This window comes from Nerophis ophidion, linkage group LG17, assembly GCF_033978795.1.
Source record: "Nerophis ophidion isolate RoL-2023_Sa linkage group LG17, RoL_Noph_v1.0, whole genome shotgun sequence".
Classification (NCBI taxonomy): domain Eukaryota; kingdom Metazoa; phylum Chordata; class Actinopteri; order Syngnathiformes; family Syngnathidae; genus Nerophis; species Nerophis ophidion.
In genome coordinates this window covers 5,150,665-5,174,564 of record NC_084627.1, presented here as the reverse complement: position 1 = coordinate 5,174,564, position 23,900 = coordinate 5,150,665, and the positions used below count along the sequence as shown (strand labels likewise).

At 41.2% G+C, this 23,900-nt stretch overlaps 1 protein-coding gene across 3 annotated transcripts in view; it reads right to left on the bottom strand.

Moving 5' to 3' along the window:
• The window catches only part of LOC133535840 (AP2-associated protein kinase 1-like), a 74,397-nt gene extending 56,052 nt beyond the window's left edge, over window positions 1-18,345 (bottom strand). For 2 of the 3 annotated variants that reach the window (XM_061875814.1, XM_061875815.1), the window contains exons 1-3: window positions 17,918-18,344; window positions 17,467-17,695; window positions 2,706-2,824 (exon numbers count right to left, since the gene is read on the bottom strand). In XM_061875814.1, the coding sequence (XP_061731798.1) occupies window positions 2,706-2,824; window positions 17,467-17,626 (279 nt within the window). In that variant the 5' untranslated portion in view covers window positions 17,627-17,695; window positions 17,918-18,344. Of the gene's footprint in view, window positions 1-2,705; window positions 2,825-17,466; window positions 17,696-17,917 lie in introns of all 3 variants that reach the window. The other variant, XM_061875816.1, reaches the window with a different exon arrangement.
• Between the last annotated feature and the right edge of the window lie 5,555 nt (window positions 18,346-23,900).

Genomic DNA, 23,900 nt, shown 5'->3' with positions numbered 1-23,900 from the left:
TCTATCTGTGCCATGCTAATTTGAGTTAGCATGTCTATGAGTTAGTCCATTGTACATTAGCAATAAGCTAGCCATATTAGAGCTCAACCTTCATCCCTGCATAATAGTATTGATTTTTTTCAGTTTACTCCAAATTATATTATTAATCTAACGTGTTTCCTACATGTATGTCCACTTCATGTGTATATATAATGTACTTTCTTTAGTGTGGTTAGTTTTAGAGTAACTTCACTGTGCAGAATATTTTTTTCCAAATCCAACTCGAAGGATTGTTTACATATTTGGCAAACTAAATCCGGGGAGGGCAGAATAAAGTGTAGCCTGTTTACCTTTTACAATAAGCAGCAACAATCAAAACGGCTTCCAACAAAGAGAGCACAGTCTACCAAGTCAAAAATTTATTTTATTTTTTTTAATATTATTAATGGTATTATTAACAACACTATTTGTTTTTAAATAGACACAAACACATGTGTTTAGCCTTTTTAAAGAAAATATATGCATCACTGCAAATCAAAATGGTCATGTCCTATAAATGATGTCATATTGACCAAGGCCCCACTGCCACACGAAGCCTATGCCTTTTAAAAAGGAAAAACTAAACTTTTACATCGGAAATATTATATAAAAACAATACAGTAGAATGTACAACTTACAACTAAATAATGATGTAATAATAATGTACGGCACCTGGGAGAGTGGATCTCTACGGAATCGCCTCCCAGCTGCCTCTGTCAAACACAACATCAGCAGCTTTTCCATAATTTCATGGATACAGGTTCTCTATTTACCGTATTTTTCGGACTATAGGTCACAGTTTTTTTCATAGTTTGGCCAGGGGTGCGACTTATACTCAGGAGCGACTTATGTTTGAAATTATTAGCATTACCGTAAAATATCAAATAATATTATTTAGCTCATTCACGTAAGAGACTTCGACGTATAAGATTTCATGGGATTTAGCGGTTAGGAGTGACAGATTGTTTGGTAAACGTATAGCATGTTGTCATGTCTGTTGATCATGTTTTTGTTTGGCCATGTGCTGTTTGTTTTTTTGGACACTCAGTTCCTGCTTTTTCACTCTTGTTTTGTCACCATAGCAACCATTAGTTTCACCTGTCTCACATTTGGAGTCCGCACCTGTTTTCACTAACCATGTCACTTATTTAAACCGAAAGTTGCCAGGAAGTCAGCCAGGCGACTTTACCTCTGATACTGTCCATAGTTATTCTTCTTGCCATGCCACGTAAGTTTTTTGTTTTTTCATGCCACAGTTATCGAGTTTTGTTTCATGTTCATAGTTTCTGCCTCTGTGCAAGTTTTTGTTTTATTAGCCAAGTTTTTGTACTTCCCCCTTGTGCGCGCCTTTTGTTCCTTTTTTTTTTTATATTAATAAATATGTCCTTACCTTCACGCCTAGCCCGCTCCAACTTTCCTTTGCATTCCGGGAAAACAAACTCACAAGGCCACGTTTTGACAGATGTTCTATATGTTATAATAATTTGAATGACTCTTACCATATGTTTCATTAACATACCAGGCACCTTCTCAGTTGGTTACTTTCACAGTATCATGTTAGACTTGTCCAGGGTGTACCCCGCCTTCCGCCCGATTGTAGCTGAGATAGGCGCCAGCGCCCCCCGCGACCCCGAAAGGGAATAAGCGGTAGAAATGGATGGATGTTAGACCCGCTCGACATCCATTGCTTTCCTCCTCTCCAAGGTTCTCATAGTCATCATTGTCACCGACGTCCCACTGGGTGTGAGTTTTCCTTGCCCTTATGTGGGCCTACCGAGGATGTCGTAGTGGTTTGTGCAGCCCTTTGAGACACTAGTGATTTAGGGCTATATAAGTAAACATTGATTGATTGATTGATATTTATGTGTCATATAACATACATTTGTTCAGCAAGTTGTTCACTATTCTTTATTTATTTTAATTTAATTTATTTTAATATAAGGGACGGCGTGGCGCAGTGGGAGAGTGGCAGTGCGCAACCCGAGGGGCCCTGGTTCAAATCCCACCTAGTACCAACCTCGTCACGTCCGTTGTGTCCTGAGCAAGACACTTCACCCTTGCTCCTGATGGGTACTGGTTGGCGCCTTGCATGGCAGCTCCCTCCATCAGTGTGTGAATGTGTGTGTGAATGGGTAAATGTGGAAGTAGTGTCAAAGCGCTTTGAGTACCTTGAAGGTAGAAAAGCTCTATACAAGTACAACCCATTTATTATTTATTTATTTATAATTTGCCTTTCAAATGTCTATTCTTGGTGTTGGATTTTATCAAATAAATTTCCACCAAAAATGCGACTTATATTCCAGTGCGACGTATATATGTTTTTTTCCTTCTTTATTATGCATTTTCGGCCGGTGCTACGTATACTCCGGAGTGATGTATAATCCGAAAAATACAGTATAACACTAACATAAAATCTGCTTAGTGAGAAGAATTATCTCATCAGACAGAAAATAAGCAAATATTATCCTTATTTGAGATCTTTAATCTTACTTAAATTTCAGTTTTTGCAGTGTAGGTGGGGATTTACCGGGCACACTAACAGTGGTGGATGCTTGTACCTTAAATGTCTGCTTGCAATTTCAAACATAACAATAACTGTAGCTGACAGACAGAATTGCATTGGATTGAGGCACCACTGAATTTCAAAAAAAGAGGCCACATATTTTTCTGTGTTTTTCTTCACCTACCATTATTTGAATCTCGCACTTGCACACCTGCAGATCGTGCTCGTTGTTGACATACATCCTCTTCAGGGCGCAGCGCACACCCTGGTTTGTCCGCACGAGGAACACAATAGCAAAGCCGCCTGCGAACACAGTAAACACACAACAACATTTCAAACAGTGACAATATTTCACAATGTTATGTCTAGCATTAAAAGATTACAGTTGGTACAAAATGCGGCTGCTAGACTTTTGACAAGAACAAGAAAGTTTGATCACATTACGCCTGTACTGGCTCACCTGCACTGGCTTCCTGTGCACTTAAGATGTGACTTTAAGGTTTTACTACTTACGTATAAAATACTACACGGTCTAGCTCCAGCCTATCTTGCCGATTGTATTGTACCATATGTCCCGGCAAGAAATCTGCGTTCAAAGGACTCCGGCTTATTAGTGATTCCCAAAGCCCCAAAAAAGTCTGTGGGCTATAGAGCGTTTTCATTTCGGGCTCCAGTACTCTGGAATGCCCTCCCGGTAACAGTTCGAGATGCCACCTCAGTAGAAGCATTTAAGTCTCACCTTAAAACTCATTTGTATACTCTAGCCTTTAAATAGACCTCCTTTTTAGAACAGTTGATCTGCCGTTTCTTTTCTTTTTCTTCTATGTCCCACTCTCCCTTGTGGAGGGGGTCCGGTCCGATCCGGTGGCCATGTACTGCTCGCCTGTGTATCGGCTGGGGACATCTCTGCGCTGCTGATCCGCCTCCGCTTGGGATGGTTTCCTGCTGGCTCCGCTGTGAACGGGACTCTCGCTGCTGTGTTGGATCCATTATGGATTGAACTTTCACAGTATCATGTTGAACTTTCACAGTATCATGTTGGACCCGCTCGACATCCATTGCTTTCCTCCTCTCCAAGGTTCTCATAGTCATTATTGTCACCGACGTCCCACTGGGTGTGAGTTTTCCTTGCCCTTATGTGGGCCTACCGAGGATGTCGTAGTGGTTTGTGCAGCCCTTTGAGACACTAGTGATTTAGGGCTATATAAGTAAACATTGATTGATTGATTGATTGATGGTTTTTGGTACAGATTGGTGCTCCAATACAGTAAATAAAACTGGTCAGGACGGCTGGGGCCTAACAGCCGTATGCATTAGTCATGTCTTTGCTGCAGGGTTGATATTGAGGCCTACATCCAGGCCTTGCCATCTGGTGCAGCTCAGACCACAAATGTACTTTTAACAGGGTTTGGTTTAGACCAGGGTCTTCGATTTCAGGCTGATGTTACAGCCTCCGCTGAATTATGAGACAACGCGGCTCATTAAATCTGCATGAAATACCTATTGAGATCTGAGGGTACTCGGGGGCAAACATGGTGCACAATATTAAGTACACCTCAAAGACACAAAAAGAGCCAATAAACGTATTGAATTTGAACATGTTATGAACCCCGGAGGCAGAAGTCTCAATCTAACACAGGGGTCGGGAACCTTTTTGGCTGAGAGAGCCATGAAAGCTAAATATTTTAAAATGTATATCCGTAAGAGCCATATAATATTTTTTAACGCCAAATACAACAAAAGTAAGACCAACATTTCTAAAGTCTCTTATTCTTTTTGATAAGATTTTTATTCTGAGGGTAACCAATAATAATTAAAATACTTCTTACCGTTAATGCTAGTTCATGAACGGGTATGGTAGAAAATCATGCATATACCTGTATTATCACAACTTTTATGCTTAAGGGCCGTTGGTTGCTATAATTATTGTCAATTGTGCTGAAGTGGTATTTTTCTTTGTCTGTGCAAAACTGGCAATCCAAAAGATTGCAAGCTAGTCTGGTATCAGTGTCCAGGAACGGCCTGCTGACTGCCAAGGCCGGACACCGCCGTGACGCAGACAGACAAGGCGATATCACCAGCGTCAACACATATGCATTTTTGTATAGTCATATATTGTGTCTAACTGGAGTTGTCGAGATTACCCCCTTCCCTCAGCGACAGCTTCAGTGATGTAAACAGGGACCTCCCAAATAGAGGAAGCACACAGGCTGGACAATTACAACGTAGTTTGGATCTGTAACTAGAATACAGCCCAAAACACATGTCTCCTCATTGAGCCAAATTGAACTCTTGTCTCTGCATGATTCCTTGCTTCTCGTCTGTTTAATCAATCAGATTTCATCAGTGTTTGAACCTGACGGATTACCAGCGGATATAATGTAGAAATGTCAGCTAAGATTTATCTGAGAGCCAGATGCAGTCATCAAAAGAGCCACATCTGGCTCGAGAGCCATAGGTTCCCTACCCCTGCTCTAACACATCCCTTTCCTGTTATCTGATCTATTTATGATGGATACACTAGCCAGCAATTAGAGCAATCAGTTAGTGCTTAATGCGAGTGAATGGGGGGGCTTAAAAATAGGCTCAGTGCATTTGTTCACGATATGTCGACATATCAAAATCGGAGAGAGAGCGCTCTTGAAAGCAGTAGTAGCACCACCGTCTCGCATTAGAAACGACTCTGTAAAGGTATAAAAGTAAAAAATACCAGGTTTTATGTTGCAGCAAGGCCGTATTTGACAGTGGTGATGGTGTGTTCAGAGTAATGTGCACTGGTAGTTATCTGCCACACATAGCATTTTGGCTAAAAAAGTTCCATTTTGGTCAGGTTAATGGCTCTGCTGTTAAGATAGTCCAGGGGTCGGGAAACTTTTTGGCTGAGAGAGCCATGAAAGCCAAATATTTCAAAATGTATTTCCGTGAGAGCCATATCGTATTTTTTAACACTGAATACAACTAAATGCGTGCATTTTTAAGTAAGACCAACATTTTTAGAGTATAATAAGTCTCTTATTCTTTTTAATAACATTGTTATTCTGAAACTAACCAATAATAAATAAAATGTCATGTCTGTTGATCATGTTTTTGTTTGGCCATGTGCTGTTTGTTCTTTGGACTCTTTAAGTTCCTGTTTTTTTCCACTCCCTTGTCTGGTTTCCTTGGTTACTCATTTTGTCCACCTGTCTCTGGTGGACAAAATGCCTGCTCACCTGCTTCCCGAGCACTAATCAGAGGCAGTATTTAAGCTCGTCTTTGCCAGTCAGTCGCCCTGTGCTGACTTGTTTCATGCCATGCCAAAGTTTTGTGCTTCATGCCATGCCAAGTAAGTTTTGATTTATGTTCTTAGTCTGTTTATGCGTTAGCTTTGTTCTTTAGCCCAAGTTGTGCCTCCTCTGTGAGCAATTTTTGTTTGTATATTTTTTTTGTTAAAATTAAATCATGTTTTTACCTAAATGCCATGTCCCGAGTAGTCCGTCTGCCTTCCTGGGAGAACGACCCCACAGCAAGCTGCAACCCCCCCCCCCATCGTGACATAAAATACTTCTTACCATTAATGCGACTTCTTGAACAGGTGCCGTAGAAAACGGATGGATGGATTTAAATGCATGAGAATGTTTTATATTTTGTATGTTATTTTTAGCACTGTGATTACCAACGAAATTATTCATAATTATCGCGTTAAGCAATGTCAGCTAAGATTTATCTGAGAGCCAGATGCAGTCATCAAAAGAGCCACATCTGGCTCTAGAGCCATAGGTTCCCTACCCCTGAGATAGTCCGTGAATACAATTAACTAGGCACAATTTTAGACAATAAATTGACCTTTGATGCCAACACTGACCGTATTTGCAAGAAGGCCGTTTTTTCTTGAGGAAATTAAGGGGCTTTCAGCTTGATAGGACACTAATGAGGATGTTCTATTCATCTTGTATCGAGTCTATTTTAACATATTCTATCACTTCCTGGTTTGGTAATCTCAGTGTGGCCAATTAAAACAGACTAGGTGGTATAATCAAGGTGTGCCAAAAGACCAAAGGCGCTAATTTGAAACCCCTGAACCAGATCTATCAGGTCAGAGTCATCCAGAAGGCAAAAAGGCCATTCTAGTCAACTCTCAGCACCCTCTCTTCTTAGAGTTTAGACCAGGGGTGTAAAACGTACGGCCCGCGGGTTGGCTAAGTATAAAAAAGAGCAGACATTTTGAAATGAAAGAAACCGCTCTCCTCAATGTGTCCACTAGATGTCGTAATAGCAATTCTTTGTATCTTTGTAGATGATGCTAAAAAAGTTAAAGTACCAATGATTGTCACACACACACTAGGTGTAGTGAAATTTGTCCTCTGCATTTGACCCACCCCCTTGTACACCCCCTGGGGGATGAGGGGAGCAGTGGGCAGCAGCGGTGCTGCGCCCGGTTATCATTTTTGGTGATTTCACCCCCAATTCCAACCCTTGATGCTGAGTGCCAAGCAGGGAGGTAATGGGTTCCATTTTTGTTATAGTCTTTGGTATTACTCGGCCGGGGTTTGAACTCACAACCTACCGATCTCAGGGCAGACACTCAACATATGTAAAAAACAAAAACAAAAAAAAAACATGTTAGAGCACCAGACAAAAAAAATGAGCAAAATACATCAATAACATCTTGTAATTCCATCCATCCATCCATCCATCTTCTACCGCTTATCCTAAGCAGGGAAACCCAGACTTCCCTTTCCCCAGCCACTTCGTCCAGCTTTTCCCGGGGGATCCCGAGGCGTTCCCAGGCCAGCCGGGAGACATAGTCTTCCCAACGTGTCCTGGGTCTTCCCGTGGCCTCCTACCGATTGGACGTGCCCTAAACACCTCCCTAGGGAGGCGTTCGGGTGGCATCCTGACCAGATGCCCGAACCACCTCATCTGGCTCCTCTCGATGTGAAGGAGCAGCGGCTTTACTTTGAGTTCCTCCCGGATGACAGAGCTTCTCACCCTATCTCTAAGGGAGAGCCCCGCCACACGGCGGAGGAAACTCATTTTGGCCGCTTGTACCCGTGATCTTATCCTTTCGGTCATGACCCAAAGCTCATGACCATAGGTGAGGATGGGAACGTAGATCGACCGGTAAATTGAGAGCTTTGCCTTCCGGCTCAGCTCCTTCTTCACCACAACGGATCGGTACAACGTTCGCATTACTGAAGACGCCGCACCGATCCGCCTGTCGATCTCACGATCCACTCTTCCCTCACTCGTGAACAAGACTCCTAGGTACTTGAACTCCTCCACTTGGGGCAGGGTCTCCTCCCCAACCCGGAGATGGCACTCCACCCTTTTCCAGGCGAGAACCATGGACTCGGACTTGGAGGTGCTGATTCTCATTCCGGTCGCTTCACACTCGGCTGCAAACCGATCCAGTGAGAGCTGAAGATCCCGGCCAGATGAAGCCATCAGGACCACATCATCTGCAAAAAGCAGAGACCCAATCCCGTGGCCACCAAACCGGATCCCCTCAACGCCTTGACTGCGCCTAGAAATTCTGTCCATAAAAGTTATGAACAGAATCGGTGACAAAGGACAGCCTTGGCGGAGTCCAACCCTCACTGGAAATGTGTCCGACTTACTGCCGGCAATGCGGACCAAGCTCTGACACTGATCATACAGGGAGCGGACCGCCACAATAAGACAGTCCGATACCCCATACTCTCTGAGCACTCCCCACAGGACTTCCCGAGGGACACGGTCGAATGCCTTCTCCAAGTCCACAAAACACATGTAGACTGGTTGGGCAAACTCCCATGCACCCTCAAGAACCCTGCCGAGAGTATAGAGCTGGTCCACAGTTCCACGACCAGGATGAAAACCACACTGTTCCTCCTGAATCCGAGGTTCGACTATCCGGCGTAGCCTCCTCTCCAGTACACCTGAATAAACCTTACCGGGAAGGCTGAGGAGTGTGATCCCACGATAGTTGGAACACACCCTCCGGTCCCCCTTCTTAAAGAGAGGGACCACTACCCCGGTCTGCCAATCCAGAGGTACCGAAGTTAGATTTTGATATTATTTTTGTATTATGATAAGATTGAAAATTAACACCAATGAGTGGACTGATGGACAATTTCACATCATTTATTCGGAAAGTATAAATAACGACAAATAAAGATAGAATAATTCTATCCGCAACATGTAAGTGTAAAAAAACAACAACATTATTATTTGTACATTTTCAGAATGTGATTTTTAAATTTTTAAACAAAGAAAACAATCGGAAGTTGTCTTTATTTTTAAGTTATCGTGCCGTGATTTTACCAGTCCGGCCCACTTTAGCGTAGATTTTGGTCCATGTGGCCCCCGTCCTACAATGAGTTTGACACCCCTGGTTTAGACTCTTGCCCTCAGGATGTATGTACGCCCCTAGCAATAGAAAGACCAAACACAACAGATACAAACCCCGTTTCCATATGAGTTGGGAAATTGTGTTAGATGTAAATATAAACAGAATACAATGATCTGCAAATCATTTTCAAGCCATATTCAGTTGAATATGCTACAAAGACAACATATTTGATGTTAAAACTGATACATTTTTTTTTTTTGCAAATAATCATTAACTTTAGTATTTGATGCCAGCAACACGTGACAAAGAAGTTCAGAAAGGTGGCAATAAATACTGATAAAATTGAGGAATGCTCATCAAACACTTATTTGGAACGTCCCACAGGTGTGCAGCCTAATTGGGAACAGGTGGGTGCCATGATAGGGTATAAAAGCAGCTTCCATGAAATGCTAAGTAATTCACAAACAAGGATGCGGTGAAGGTCACCAATTTGTAAGCAAACTATCAAACAGTTTTAGAACAACATTTCTCAACGAGCTATTGCAAGGAATTTAGGGATTTAACCATCTACGGTCCGTAAAAATCATCAAAAGGTTCCGAGAATCTGGAGAAATCACTGCACGTAAGTGATGATATTACAGACCTTTGATCCCTGTGTGTAAAGGATATCACCACATGGGCTCAGGAACACTTCATAAAACCACTGTCAGTAACTACTGTTGGTCGCTACATCTGTAAGTGCAAGTTAAAACTCTACTATGCAAAGCGAAAGCCATTTATCAACAACACACAGGAACGCTGGGCCCGAGATCATCTAAGATGGACTGATGCAAAGTGGAAAAGTGTTCTGTGGTCTGACGAGTCCACATTTGAAATTATATTTGGAAACTGTGGACGTGGGGTCCTCCGGAACAAAGAGGAAAATAACCATCCGGATTGTTATAGGCGCAAAGTTGTGATGGTACGGGGGTGCATTAGTGCCCAAGGCATGGGTAACTTACACATCTGTGAAGGCACCATTAGTGCTGAATGGTCCATACAGGTTTTGGAGCAACATATGTTGTCATCCATGCAATGTTATCATGGACGCCCCTGCTTATTTCAGCAAAACAATGCCAAGCCACGTGTTACAACAGCGTTACTTCGTAGTAAAAGAGTGAGGGTACTTTCCTGGCCCGCCTGCAGTCCAGACATGTCTCCTATCGAAAATGTGTGGCGCATTATGAAGCGTAAAATACGACAACGGAGACCCCGGACTGTTGAACAACTGAAGCCCTACATAAAACAAGAATGGGAAAGAATTCCACTTTCAAAGCTTCAACAATTAGATTCCTCAGTTCCCAAATGGTTATTGAGTGTTGTTAAAAGAAAAGGTGATGTAACACAGTGGTGAACATGCCCTTTCCCAACTACTTCGGCACGTGTTGCAGCCATGAAATTCTAAGTTAATTATTATTTGCAAAAACAAAAAGGTTATGAGTTTGAACATCAAATATCTTGTCTTTGTAGTGCATTCAATTGAATATGGGTTGAAAAGGATTTGCAAATCATTGTATTCCGTTTATATTTACATCAAACACAATTTCCCAACTCATAAGATCCTTTTTTCCCTCAGCTCTGGATTTTATAAATGAGCTTCTTAAACAAGCTTAGCTGCTATGCAGTCACCTTAGTGGGACGTGTGATTAGTTTTTATTGTATTACAAATGTTTTTAGCGCAATGCCTTCATGATGGTTTGTATGTTGTATGTATTTTATGTATTTGTACCTTGTTTTTATTGTTGTACCTCGTTTTTACGGTTGAACCTTGTTTTTAATGACTACTGCTGCAAACCAAATTGCCCCTAGGGGACAATAAAGATTTTCTAAGTCCAAGTCTATGTCTAAGTCTAAGGTTGGATCAAAGAACATTCTTCTTCACCTTTGCTGTGTCGCCGACATGGCTTCCGGCAAACTTCTTCTAGTTTTCTTTGAACAATGGCTTTCTTCTTGCCACTTTTCCGTAAAGACCACAATTGTGCAGTTCACAACTAATCATTTTCCTACGGACAGATTTCTCCACTTGAGCTGTGAACCTGTGCAGTTGGTCCAGACCCACCACGGGCCTTTGGGCTGCTTGTTCGGCCCGTAAAGTTAGATGGATGGCCTGGTCTTGGTAGGTTAACAGTTGTTCCATACGCTTTCCATATCCGCCGTGATGAATTGAACAGTGGTGTTCAAAGCTTGGGAAATCTTTTTATAGCCTATGCCTCCTTTAAACGTCTCTACATCTTTATCCCTGACGCGTCTGGTGTCCCCAATATTCTCTCAACCAACCACCGAGGCAGCCACACAGCAGCTGTATTTGGACTGAGATGAAGACACACACGGATGGACTAATATTTAGTCATTAACAACAAATCGAGCAACTTCTGAAGCAATTGGTTGCACCAAGAGAAAAGAGGGCGGAATATTTTTACACACTGCAAGTTTCAGGTTTTTATGTGTAAAAAAAGAACGTTTTGAATATTTCAACGTCACAATTGTATATCACGCTGTGTTGGTCTTTCACATACAATTCCAATAAGATATATATGACACAAAATATCTAAAAAGTTCAAGGGGTGAATACTTTGTAAGGCACTGTACATTTTGTGACCAAGTATTAGCAATATTGTTAATATAAGCGCTAACGCAGACTACTTCTATACTACTGAGACACTTTTTAAAATTATTATTATTCAATACTCATTCTTAATTTAAATGATAACATATGAACATCATCCCAGAGCGAGCAAAAACTGTACAGTAAGTGAATGTCGAATTATGTACACAGTTTGTATTTCTCTTTTAGCCTACACAATAGTGCTACATATAACTTGTGTGTCCACTAAAGCTGGATCTGTTTTGCACACAGTTTCTAAATCTTGCAGGGTTATCCTCCTTATATTCAGGCTCAAAAAGGTAAGGTTCTGGATCAAAGTAGTCATTGATGGCTCTCATAATAAATAGTTGTTTTTGAAGGGAAAAGCGAATGCCGCGATGCGTCTGTAAAAAAAAAAACAACGCTGCAGTATTCTTAAAATGAGAAATTTTTTTAAATATTACATGTTATACGAAATGTACTACTACATTACATATAGACTTACAGCATGTATACAAAATGTTAGTTTTCGGATGTTTTTAGAGCACTTAATAGGCAGAATAAAGTGACTCCATTTGGCTCCGTTGTTAGCTGACTTTTGTTCATGTTTATTTACAAGTTACAATGCATTGAAAAATAAACAAAACATGTTTGCTTATCTGATCGGAAGATTCAGAGTCTGGGGTGAACAGACAACGCCACAAAATAAGATTAATTATCCATCCATCCATCCATTTTCTACCGCTTATTCCCTTTCGGGGTCGCGGGGGGCGCTGGCGCCTATCTCAGCTACAATCGGGCGGAAGGCGGGGTACACCCTGGACAAGTCGCCACCTCATCACAGGGCCAACACAGATAGACAGACAACATTCACACTCACATTCACACACTAGGGCCAATTTAGTGTTGCCAATCAACCTATCCCCAGGTGCATGTCTTTGGAAGTGGGAGGAAGCCGGAGTACCCGGGGAGAACATGCAAACTCCACACAGAAAGATCCCGAGCCTGGATTTGAACCCAAGACTGCAGGACCTTCGTATTGTGAGGCAGACGCACTAACCCCTCTGCCACCGTGAAGCCCCCCTACTGAAATGAGATTTTCTTATTCAAACGGGGATAGCAGGTCCATTCTATGTGTCCTACTTGATCATTTCGCGATATTGACATATTTTTGCTGAAAGGATTTAGTAGAGATCATCGACGATAAGGTTCGCAACTTTTGGTCGCTAATAAAAAAAGCCTTTCCTGTGCCTTAATTAATTATTCATTAATTCATTTAATAAGATCGCCCACAAAACGGTGCGTCCTGAAGAAAGCGACTTGAAGATGATCTGTAAAACATAATCTATGTTATGTAGACCACAAGGAGGTCTTTTACATTTAGAAAATTATAATAATAATATAGAAAAGAATGGACTTTATTGTCATTATATTAGCATATAACGAGACTAAGTACTCCAATTTAAGGTGCGGTAGTGGGAACAAATATGGGATAAAAAATAAATTGCACAATAGGTGATGAAGAAAACAAAAACAAGAATTTAAATAAACAGACTACTGTCCACTAAAAATGATAAACAATCCTGTACAATATACAAAACACTATACAAAATACTGTACAATATACAGAGCAAGATAAGAGTACCGGAGTAATAAATAACAATCAGTGTCGAATGTATTGCACTCGAAGGGTAATATTGCACAGTAGGGTATTAGGGTAGGATAATCGTTTATTTTGAGACACTTGTGATTTAGGGCTATATAAATAACCATTGATTGATTGATTGATTATAAGTTAGAGTTCAAAATGGTGACAGCCGTGGGAAAGAAGCTGTCTCTGGACCTGTTGGGTTTGAACTTGCGACCTACCGATCTCAGCCGCTGAACAGGTACTCGAAGAGGATTGTATGACCGTATTTCCCGGACGCAGGGAGCACCAGATTATAAGGAGCACTGCCGATAAATTGGTGATGCGTTTTGCTCTGTTGAGGCAACAGGGATTGTGTAATTGTAATAAGACTCCTTTATTGCGCCATATACCAACCCTGTTTCCATATGAGTTGGGAAATTGTGTTAGATGTAAATATAAACGGAAGACAATTATTTGCAAATCCTTTTCAACCCGTATTCAATTGAATGCACTACAAAGACAAGATATTTGATGTTCAAACTCATAAAAAAAAATTTTTTAACTTAGAATTTCATGGCTGCAACACGTGCCAAAGTAGTTGGGAAAGGGCATGTTCACCACTGTGTTACATCACCTTTTGTTTTAACAACAATCAATAAACATTTGGGAACTGAGGAAACTAATCATTGAAGCTTTGAAAGTGGAATTCTTTCCCATTCTTGTTTAATGTAGAGCTCCAGTCGTTCAACAGTCCGCTGTGTCCGCTGTCGTATTTTACGCTTCATAATGCGCCACACATTTTTGATGGGAGACAGGTCCGGACTGCAGGCGGGCCAGGAAAGTATCCGCACTCATTTGTTACGAAGCCATGCTGTTGTAACACGTGCTGAATGTGTCTTGGCATTGTCTTGCTGAAATAAGCAGGGGCGTCCATGAAAAATACGGCGCTTAGATGGTAGCATATGTTGTTCCAAAACCTGTATGTACATTTCAGCATTAATGGTGCCTTCACAGATGTGTAAGTTACCCGTGCCTTGGGCACTAATGCACCCCCATACCATCACAGATGCTGGCTTTTCAACTTTGCGTCGATAACAGTCTGGATGGTTAGTCCGGATGACACGATGTCGAATATTTCCAAAAACAATTTGAAATGTGGACTCGTCAGACCATCCATCCATCATCTTCCGCTTATCCGAGGTCGGGTTGCGGGGGCAGCAGCCTGAGCAGGGAAGCCCAGACTTCCCTATCTCCAACCACTTCGTCTAGCTCTTCCCGGGGGATCCCGAGGCGTTCCCAGACCAGCCGGGAGACATAGTCTTCCCAACGTGTCCTGGGTCTTCCCCGTGGCCTCCTACCAGCTGGACGTGCCCTAAACACCTCCCTAGGGAGGCGTTCGGGTGGCATCCTGACCAGATGCCCGAACCACCTCATCTGGCTCCTCTCCATGTGGAGGAGCAGCGGCTTTACTTTGAGTTCCTCCCGGATGGCAGAGCTTCTCACCCTATCTCTAAGGGAGAGCCCCGCCACCCGGCGGAGGAAACTCATTTCGGCCGCTTGTACTCGTCACACCACAGAACACTTTTCCACTTTGCATCAGTCCATCTTAGATGATCTCGGGCCCAGAGAAGCCGGCGGCGTTTCTGGATGTTGTTGATAAATGGCTTTCGCTTTGCATAGTCGAGCTTTAACTTGCACTTGCAGATGTAGCGACAAACTGTATTCAGTGACAGTGGTTTTCTGAAGTGTTCCTGAGCCAATGTGGTGATATCCTTTAGAGATTGATGTCGGTTTCCAGAGCCCATGTGGTGATATCCTTTAGAGATTGATGTCGCTTTTTGATACAGTGCCGTCTTAGGGATCGAAGGTCACGGTCATTCAAAGTTGGTTTCCGGCCATGCAGCTTACGTGGAGTGATTTCCCCAGATTCTCTGTACCTTTTGATGATATTATGGACCGTAGATGTTGAAATCCCTAAATTTCTTGCTCTTGCACTTTGAAAAATTTTGTTCTTAAACTGTTTGACTATTTGCTCACGCAGTTGTGGACAAAGGGGTGTACCTCGCCCCATCCTTTCTTGTGAAAAACTGAGCATTTTTTGGGAAGCTGTTTTTATACCCAATCATGGCACCCACATGTTCCCAATTAGCCTGCACACCTGTAGGATGTTCCATATAAGTGTTTGATGAGAAATCCTCAACTTTATCAGTATTTATTGCCACATTTCCCAACTACTTTGTCACGTGTTTCTGGCATCAAATTCTAAAGTTTATTATTTGCAGAAAATAAAACGTTTATCAGTTTGAACATCAAATATGTTGTCTTTGTAGCATATTCAACTGAATATGGGTTGAAAAGGATTTGCAAATCATTGTATTCTGTTTATATTTACATCTAACACAATTTCCCAACTCATATGGAAACGGGGTTTGTAATCCGGTGCGCCTCATATATGACTACGATCAAAACTAGACCATTCTTCGGCAATGCGCCATATAATCCGGTGCGCCCTATGGTCCGGAAAATACGGAAATACAATCCTCTTCTTCTCGACAGTCTACATCAGGGGTGTCCAAACTTTTTCCACAGAGGGCCACACACGGAATAATTTAAGCATGCGGGGGGCATTTTGATATTTTACATATTCAAACCATAACAAACTATATGGATTTTTTTTTTTTTAATCCTTAGGGCTCCTAGGGAGTATAAAGGATCTCAGTCACTAAAAGGTTAAAAATAAGTCAAACTATTTTTTATTTTTTTATTTAATGCTTACAGTAAATGGCTTCACGGTGGCAGAGGGGTTAGTGCGTCTGCCTCACAATACGAAGTTCCTGCAGTCCTGGGTTCAAATCCAGGCTCGGGATCTTTCTGTGTGGAGTTTGCATGTTCTCCCCATGACTGCGTGGGTTCCCTCCGGGTACTCCGGCTTCCTCCCACTTCCAAAGACATGCACCTGGGGATAGGTTGATTGGCAATACTAAATTGGCCCTAGTGTGTGAATGTGAGTGTGAATGTTGTCTGTCTATCTGTGTTGGCCCTGTGATGAGGTGGCGACTTGTCCAGGGTGTACCCTGCCTTCCGCCCGATTGTAGCTGAGATAGGCGCCAGAGCCCCCCGCGACCCCGAAAGGGAATAAGCGGTAGAAAATGGATGGGATGGGGCTTACAGTAAATCTCTATATCAACTTGAGGTTGATATAAAGTAAAACAAATAGTTTTATGACTTTTCTGTCAAAGACAACTTTGTTTTTTATAGTAAAACTGAAATATGCAGTATTTAGATGGATAGATAGATAGATAGATAGATCTTTATTGATTCCTTCAGGAGAGTTCCTTTATTTAGCAAATAAAGCCCTCAAAAATCAATAATGCAGGATACCATTGATTTTAATTTTTTAATATTTTTGAGTAATCACAGTGAAAAGTTAAATAAAATCCTACTAAATATATTTGAGATCCGAAAGGTTCCCCACTCATAAAGTGATGCATTTTTATTGTTTTTTTTTTACTTTTAACACTTAAGTTTCAAGATCAACTTCCGACATATCTGTCGATTTTAAGTTTGAACTATTATTGTGTGTGTTTTATGCTCTTTTGTCAAAACGTTGATGTTTTTATATGGCAACCACACAATTTGGGGACGGTGTGGCGCAGTGTGGGAGTGTGCAACCAGAGGGCCCCTGGTTCAAATCCCACCTAGTACCAACCTCGTCACGTCCGTTGTGTCCTGAGCAAGACACTTCACCCTTGCTCCTGATGGGTGCTGGTTGGCGCCTTGCATGGCAGCTCCCTCTATCAGTGTGTGAATGGGTAAATGTGGAAGTAGTGTCAAAGCGCTTTGAGTACCTTGAAGGTAGAAAAGCGCTATACAAGTACAACCCATTTAATATATGCAATATTTTTTCCACATAAAACATTTTAAAGTGATAATTTTTAAGTAATAATTCACTATAACATAGATTTTTTGTCCTTTTTTTGAGCAATGGAGCATTGCCACTTTATCTCATTACATTTCACTTTTTTTAAATGTTTTTTGCAATACTATCAATTTTGCAATTTTTGCGGAATATCTGGCGGGCCGGTAAACGATTAGCTCGGTTGGTAGAGTGGCCATGCCAGCAACTTGAGGGTTGCAGGTTCGATTCCCGCTTCCGCCATCCTAGTCACTGCCGTTGTGTCCTTGGGCAAGACACTTTACCCACCTGCTCCCAGTGCCACCCACACTGGTTTAAATCTAACTTAGATATTGGGTGTCACTATGTAAAGCGCTTTGAGTCACCTGAGAAAAGCGCTATATAAAATATAATTCACTTCACTTCACTTAGCTGTGGGCCGCACTTTGGACACACCTGGTCTACATGGAAGTAGCAATCTCACCTTCAGCAATGATCTCCTCCACGGTGACTTGATGCTTGCCGACGGCGATGTTCCTCCCGATGAAATTCCCTCCTGCATGACCGGATCCGGAGCCGCTGCCGCCTCCGGAACCCGGTCCGGAGCTGACCAACTCCCGACGGGAATCGAAAAACTTCCTCATAGTGCTTCTCCCCCAAAAAATCACGGATCACAGGCGAAAGCCGAGATGCGGTGTGCAATCAATGCAGGTCTATTTGCCAAAAAAAAAAAAATCAGTTAGAATAAGGATTTAGTTTGAGGTGGCACATTTCCCATTTGTGACAGCCAGAGATGGAGCTGTTATGTAAGTGAATTGCACCAGCAGTACTTGCATCTGTGAGTTATTTTCTTGCATATATGCACCTTTAGACGGCTAAAGACAACATTGGCGTACTGGCTCTGCAGCCAGCTAGCTCTCACGCTAGCCACTCACGCGCTATGACATTTCGTGTAAGGTTATCCAGGTTCTCCTCAGGACCACAGGGCATTTCGCTGCGATGTGTCCCGGTGATAAACGGCCTTCCTCGACGACCATTCCCATCCTCAGTCGAGCGCCGTGAGCCACGCAGCGGCGCCTTTCGCCATTTAATTACACCAGCTGACAATAAAACTGATTTTTTTTTTTTTTTTTTGACTTAGCTTAACGCGGTAGCCCGTTTACGTCAACGCCGAACCACCTCAAGCCAGCGTTTTGTTTCGAATGTCGCTCTGAAAATGTGGCCCCGGGTTTTTCTTTCAAAGGGCGCTCATTTAAAAAAAGAAGACATTTAAAAAGTCCACAGCGCGACCACGGCGTTCTCTGGCTGATATCGCAACATCCGAGCTGTTGCCGATTGAAAGCGCGCAAGGCATGGTGGGTAATGTAGTTTTATTGTCTCTCTTCCCCCCCCCCCCCCCCCCCACTTCGTCAAGTTTGACGTCAGTGGCCAATGGTGTTGCGTTTAAAGACGGTGGGTCAGGGAAGACTCGCCACCGAGAAAAGCTCGGAAATGGACTTCTTGTTGTAAATCAGTGGTTCTCAACCTCTTTTTCAGTGTAAACATTTTTTTCAATTCAAGTACCCCCTTATCAAAAATTGAGAAGGTTTCTGAAATCAGATTTCTTGGAGTCATCTTAGATGAAAAGTTGACTAAAAGCTTATTTATTTTGAACAAGGTTAAATATAGTTTCCGTATAACACAATGAGAATGTTATATTGCTCAGTTATTCTACCTTATTGCAATTATTGTGCAGAAATATGGGGAAATACATATCATAGCAACATAATGCCATTATTTATTTCACAGAAAAGAGCAATTTGATTTATTTTTAAAGTAGGATATAGAGACCACACACATCCACTCTTCATTAGGTCAGCCCTCGCAAAAATGACTAATGATCTATTGCTAACGATGGATTCTGATGCGTCATCTATGTTGCTGCTCCTCGATACTGTCGATCATAATATTTTATTAGAACGTATCAAAACACGAATTGGTATGTCAGACTTAGCCCTGTCTTGGTTTAACTCTTATCTTACTGACAGGATGCAGTGTGTCTCCCATAACAATGTGACCTCGGACTATGTTAAGGTAACGTGTGGAGTTCCCCAGGGTTCGGTCCTTGGCCCTGCACTCTTCAGCATCTACATGCTGCCGCTAGGTGACATCATACGCAAATACGGTGTTAGCTTTCACTGCTATGCTGATGACACCCAACTCTACATGCCCCTAAAGCTGACCAACACGCCGGATTGTAGTCAGCTGGAGGCGTGTCTTAATGAAATTAAACAATGGATGTCCGCTAACTTTTTGCAACTCAATGCCAAAAAAACGGAAATGCTGATTATCGGTCCTGCTAGACACCGACCTCTATTTAATAATACAACTCTAACATTTGACAACCAAACAATTAAACAAGGCGTCACGGTAAAGAATCTGGGTATTATCTTCGACCCAACTCTCTCCTTTGAGGCACACATTAAAAGCGTTACTAAAACGGCCTTCTTTCATCTCCGTAATATTGCTAAAATTCGCTCCATTTTGTCCACTAAAGACGCTGAGATCATTATCCATGCGTTTGTTACGTCTCGCCTCGACTACTGTAACGTACTATTTTCGGGTTTCCCCATGTCTAGCATTAAAAGATTACAGTTGGTACAAAATGCGGCTGCTAGACTTTTGACAAGAACAAGAAAGTTTGATCACATTACGCCTGTACTGGCTCACCTGCACTGGCTTCCTGTGCACTTAAGATGTGACTTTAAGGTTTTACTACTTACGTATAAAATACTACACGGTCTAGCTCCAGCCTATCTTGCCGATTGTATTGTACCATATGTCCCGGCAAGAAATCTGCGTTCAAAGGACTCCGGCTTATTAGTGATTCCCAAAGCCCAAAAAAAGTCTGCGGGCTATAGAGCGTTTTCTATTCAGGCTCCAGTACTCTGGAATGCCCTCCCGGTAACAGTTCGAGATGCCACCTCAGTAGAAGCATTTAAGTCTCACCTTAAAACTCATTTGCATACTCTAGCCTTTAAATAGACTCCCTTTTTAGACCAGTTGATCTGCCGTTTCTTTTCTTTTTCTTCTATGTCCCACTCTCCCTTGTGGAGGGGGTCCGGTCCGATCCGGTGGCAATGTACTGCTCGCCTGTGTATCGGCTGGGGACATCTCTGCGCTGCTGATCCGCCTCCGCTTGGGATGGTTTCCTGCTGGCTCCGCTGTGAATGGGACTCTCGCTGCTGTGTTGGATCCGCTTTGGACTGGACTCTCGCGACTGTGTTGGATCCATTATGGATTGAACTTTCACAGTATCATGTTAGACCCGCTCGACATCCATTGCTTTCCTCCTCTCCAAGGTTCTCATAGTCATCATTGTCACCGACGTCCCACTGGGTGTGAGTTTTCCTTGCCCTTATGTGGGCCTACCGAGGATGTCGTAGTGGTTTGTGCAGCCCTTTGAGACACTAGTGATTTAGGGCTATATAAGTAAACATTGATTGATTGATTGATTGATACTAAAACTAAAAGACATTGTAGAATTGAATACTCCATTAATGATGTTCAAAGCGAGAAATAAGTCTTTCCGAAGGACATACAAAAGTTTTTGTGTTCACATCTGAAGATGAGAACCACAGAAGGCCGTGTGACTTTAAATATCCAAGAGTGCGAACAAATTCTCTAACTGGAATTCTCTAAACAAATACTTAAAAAGCTGTAAAAACATTTTGAATTTAAAAAGTGCTATAAAAAGAGAAAACTGGAATTACATCAAACTGAATTTTGATTTAGATTGGACGTGTCATTGTGAAAATCTTTAAAGGAAATTTAAAAAGTATGTTGGAGTTCGGTAGGTTGATTGGCAACACTAAATTGGCCCTAGTGTGTGAATGTGAGTGTGAATGTTGTCTGTCTATCTGTGTTGGCCCTGCGATGAGGTGGCGACTTGTCCAGGGTGTACCCCGCCTTCCGCCCGATTGTAGCTGAGATAGGCGCCAGCGCCCCCCGCGACCCCAAGAGGGAATAAGCGGTAGAAAATGGATGGATGGATGGATGTTGGAGTTCGGGTGTTGGTGTAGGGAACAGTTATAAAGTCGTCTAAAAGAATTTGTGTTAAAAATCCATCCATCCATTTTCTACCGCTTATTCCCTTTTGGGGTGGCGGGGGGCGCTGGCGCCTATCTCAGCTACAATCGGGCGGAAGGCAGGGTACACCCTGGACAAGGGGGCAGATAAATATAAGAATAGTATTATTCCATCTGCTCCTCTCTGATCATGGAAATGTTAAGAAACAAAAAAACAATGAAAGTGTCAGTGGCTTCTATATATGCATTTTCATGAAAGGAATAAAAATAAATGATGATGATGATGATGATGACGATGATGAATCAGAGCAAAGCATTTTTGGTTGAAAAAAAGAGATAAAGAAGTAAAATACAGCACTATGTAATCAGTTTCTGATTTATTACATTGTATAACAGTGCAAAATATTGCTCATTTGTAGTGGTCTTTTTTTAACTGTTTTGAAAAAAAGATCTAAAAAAACACTAAAAACTTGTTGAAAAATAAACAAGTGATTCAATTATAAATAAAGATTTCTACACATAGAAGTAATCATCAACTTAAAGTGCCCTCTTTGGGGATTGTAACAGAGATCCATCTGGATTCATGAACTTAATTCTAAACATTTCTTCACAAAAAATGAAATCTTTAACATCAATATATATTTAACATGTCCACAAAAAAAAATCTAGCTGCATTGTTGCATTTCTTTTCACAGTTTATGAACTTACATTCATATTTTGTTGAAGTATATTATTCAATAAATATATTTATAAAGGATTTTAGAATTGCAAATTGCAAGAAAAGCAAAAGAACTCTCCTTTCATTTAGACAATCCTAGACTAGTCATTTTGCAACATATCCTTAAAAAGGACAGTTTTCCTATTATAGAGGATCTTTGACAATCATTTTTTTCTAGTAGATCCTTTAACACAGCAGAGCTCTCCTGTCATTTGGAGGATCTTTGACTATTGTTTTTGTAATACCTCCCTTAAAAACAGGATCTTAAACAAGCATTTTTCTTGTATATCCCTAAAAACAACATAACTCCCTTCATATAAAGGATCTTTGACTAGTAATTCTGCAAAAGAGCTTTAAAAAAACAGTCATTTTGTTATAGAGGCTCTTTGACAATCATTTTTCTAGTAGATCCCCAAAAACAACATAACTCTCGTCATAAAGAGGATCTCTGACTTGTGTTTTTGCAATACCTCCCTAAAAACAGCAGTTCTCCTGTTATAGAGGATCTTAGACAAGCTTTTTTCTAGTAGATCCCTAAAAACAACAGAACGCTCCCTTCATATAGAGGATCTTTTACTAGTAATTTTGCAAGAGAGCTTTAAAAAAAAACAGTTATTCTGTTATAGACGATCTTTGAAAAATATTTTTTTCTAGTGGATCCCCAAAAACATAACTCTCCTGTCATAAAGAGGATCTCTGACTAGTGTTTTTGCAATACATCCCTAAAACAGCGGTTCTCCTGTTATAGAGGATCTTTGACAAGTGTGTTTCTAGTAGATCCCTAAAAACAACAGAACTCTCTCTCTTTATATAAAGGATCTTTGACTAGTAATTTTGCATGAGAGCTTTAAAAAAAACAGTTATTCTGTTATAGAGGATCTTTGACAATCATTTTTTCTAGTAGATCCCCAAAAACAACATAACTCTCTTGTCATAAAGAGGATCTCTGACTAGTGTTTTTGCAATACATCCCTAAAAACAGCAGTTCTCCTTTTATAGAGGATCTTAGACAAGCTTTTTTCTAGTAGATCCCCAAAAACAACATAACTCTCTTGTCATAAAGAGGATCTCTGACTAGTGTTTTTGCAATACCTCCCTAAAAACAGCAGTTCTCCTGTTATAGACGATCTTAGACAAGCATTTTTCTAGTAGATCCCTAAAAACAACAGAACTCTCCCTTCATATAGAGGATCTTTTACTAGTAATTTTGCAAGAGAGCTTTAAAAAAAACAGTTATTCTGTTATAGACGATCTTTGAAAAATAATTTTTTCTAGTGGATCCCCAAAAACATAACTCTCCTGTCATAAAGAGGATCTCTGACTAGTGTTTTTGCAATACATCCCTAAAACAGCGGTTCTCCTGTTATAGAGGATCTTTGACAAGTGTTTTTCTAGTAGATCCCTAAAAACAACAGAACTCTCTCTCTTAATATAGAGAATCTTTGACTAGTAATTTTGCAAGAGAGCTTTAAAAAAAACAGTTCTTCTGTAATAGAGGATCTTTGACAATAATTTTTTCTAGTAGATCCCCAAAAACAACATAAATCTCTTGTCATAAAGAGGATCTCTGACTAGTGTTTTTGCAATACCTCCCTAAAAACAGCAGTTCTCCTGTTATAGAGGATCTTAGACAAGCATTTTTCTAGTAGATCCCTAAAAACAACAGAACTCTCCCTTCATATAGAGGATCTTTTACTAGTAATTTTGCAAGAGAGCTTTAAAAAAAATAGTTACTCTGTTATAGAGGATCTTTGACAATCATTTTTTCTAATAGATCCCCAAAAACAACATAACTCTCTTGTCATAAAGAGGATCTGAGACTAGTGTTTTTGCAATACCGCCCTAAAAACAGCAGTTCTCCTTTTATAGAGGATCTTAAACAAGCTTTTTTCTAGTAGATCCCCAAAAACAACATAACTCTCTTGTCATAAAGAGGATCTCTGATTAGTGTTTTTGCAATACCTCCCTAAAAACAGCAGTTCTCCTGTTATAGAGGATCTTAGACAAGCATTTTTCTAGTAGATCCCTAAAAACAACAGAACTCTCCCTTCATATAGAGGATCTTTGACTAGTAATTTTGCAAGAGAGCTTAAAAAAACAGTTATTCTGTTATACAGGATCTTTGACAATCAT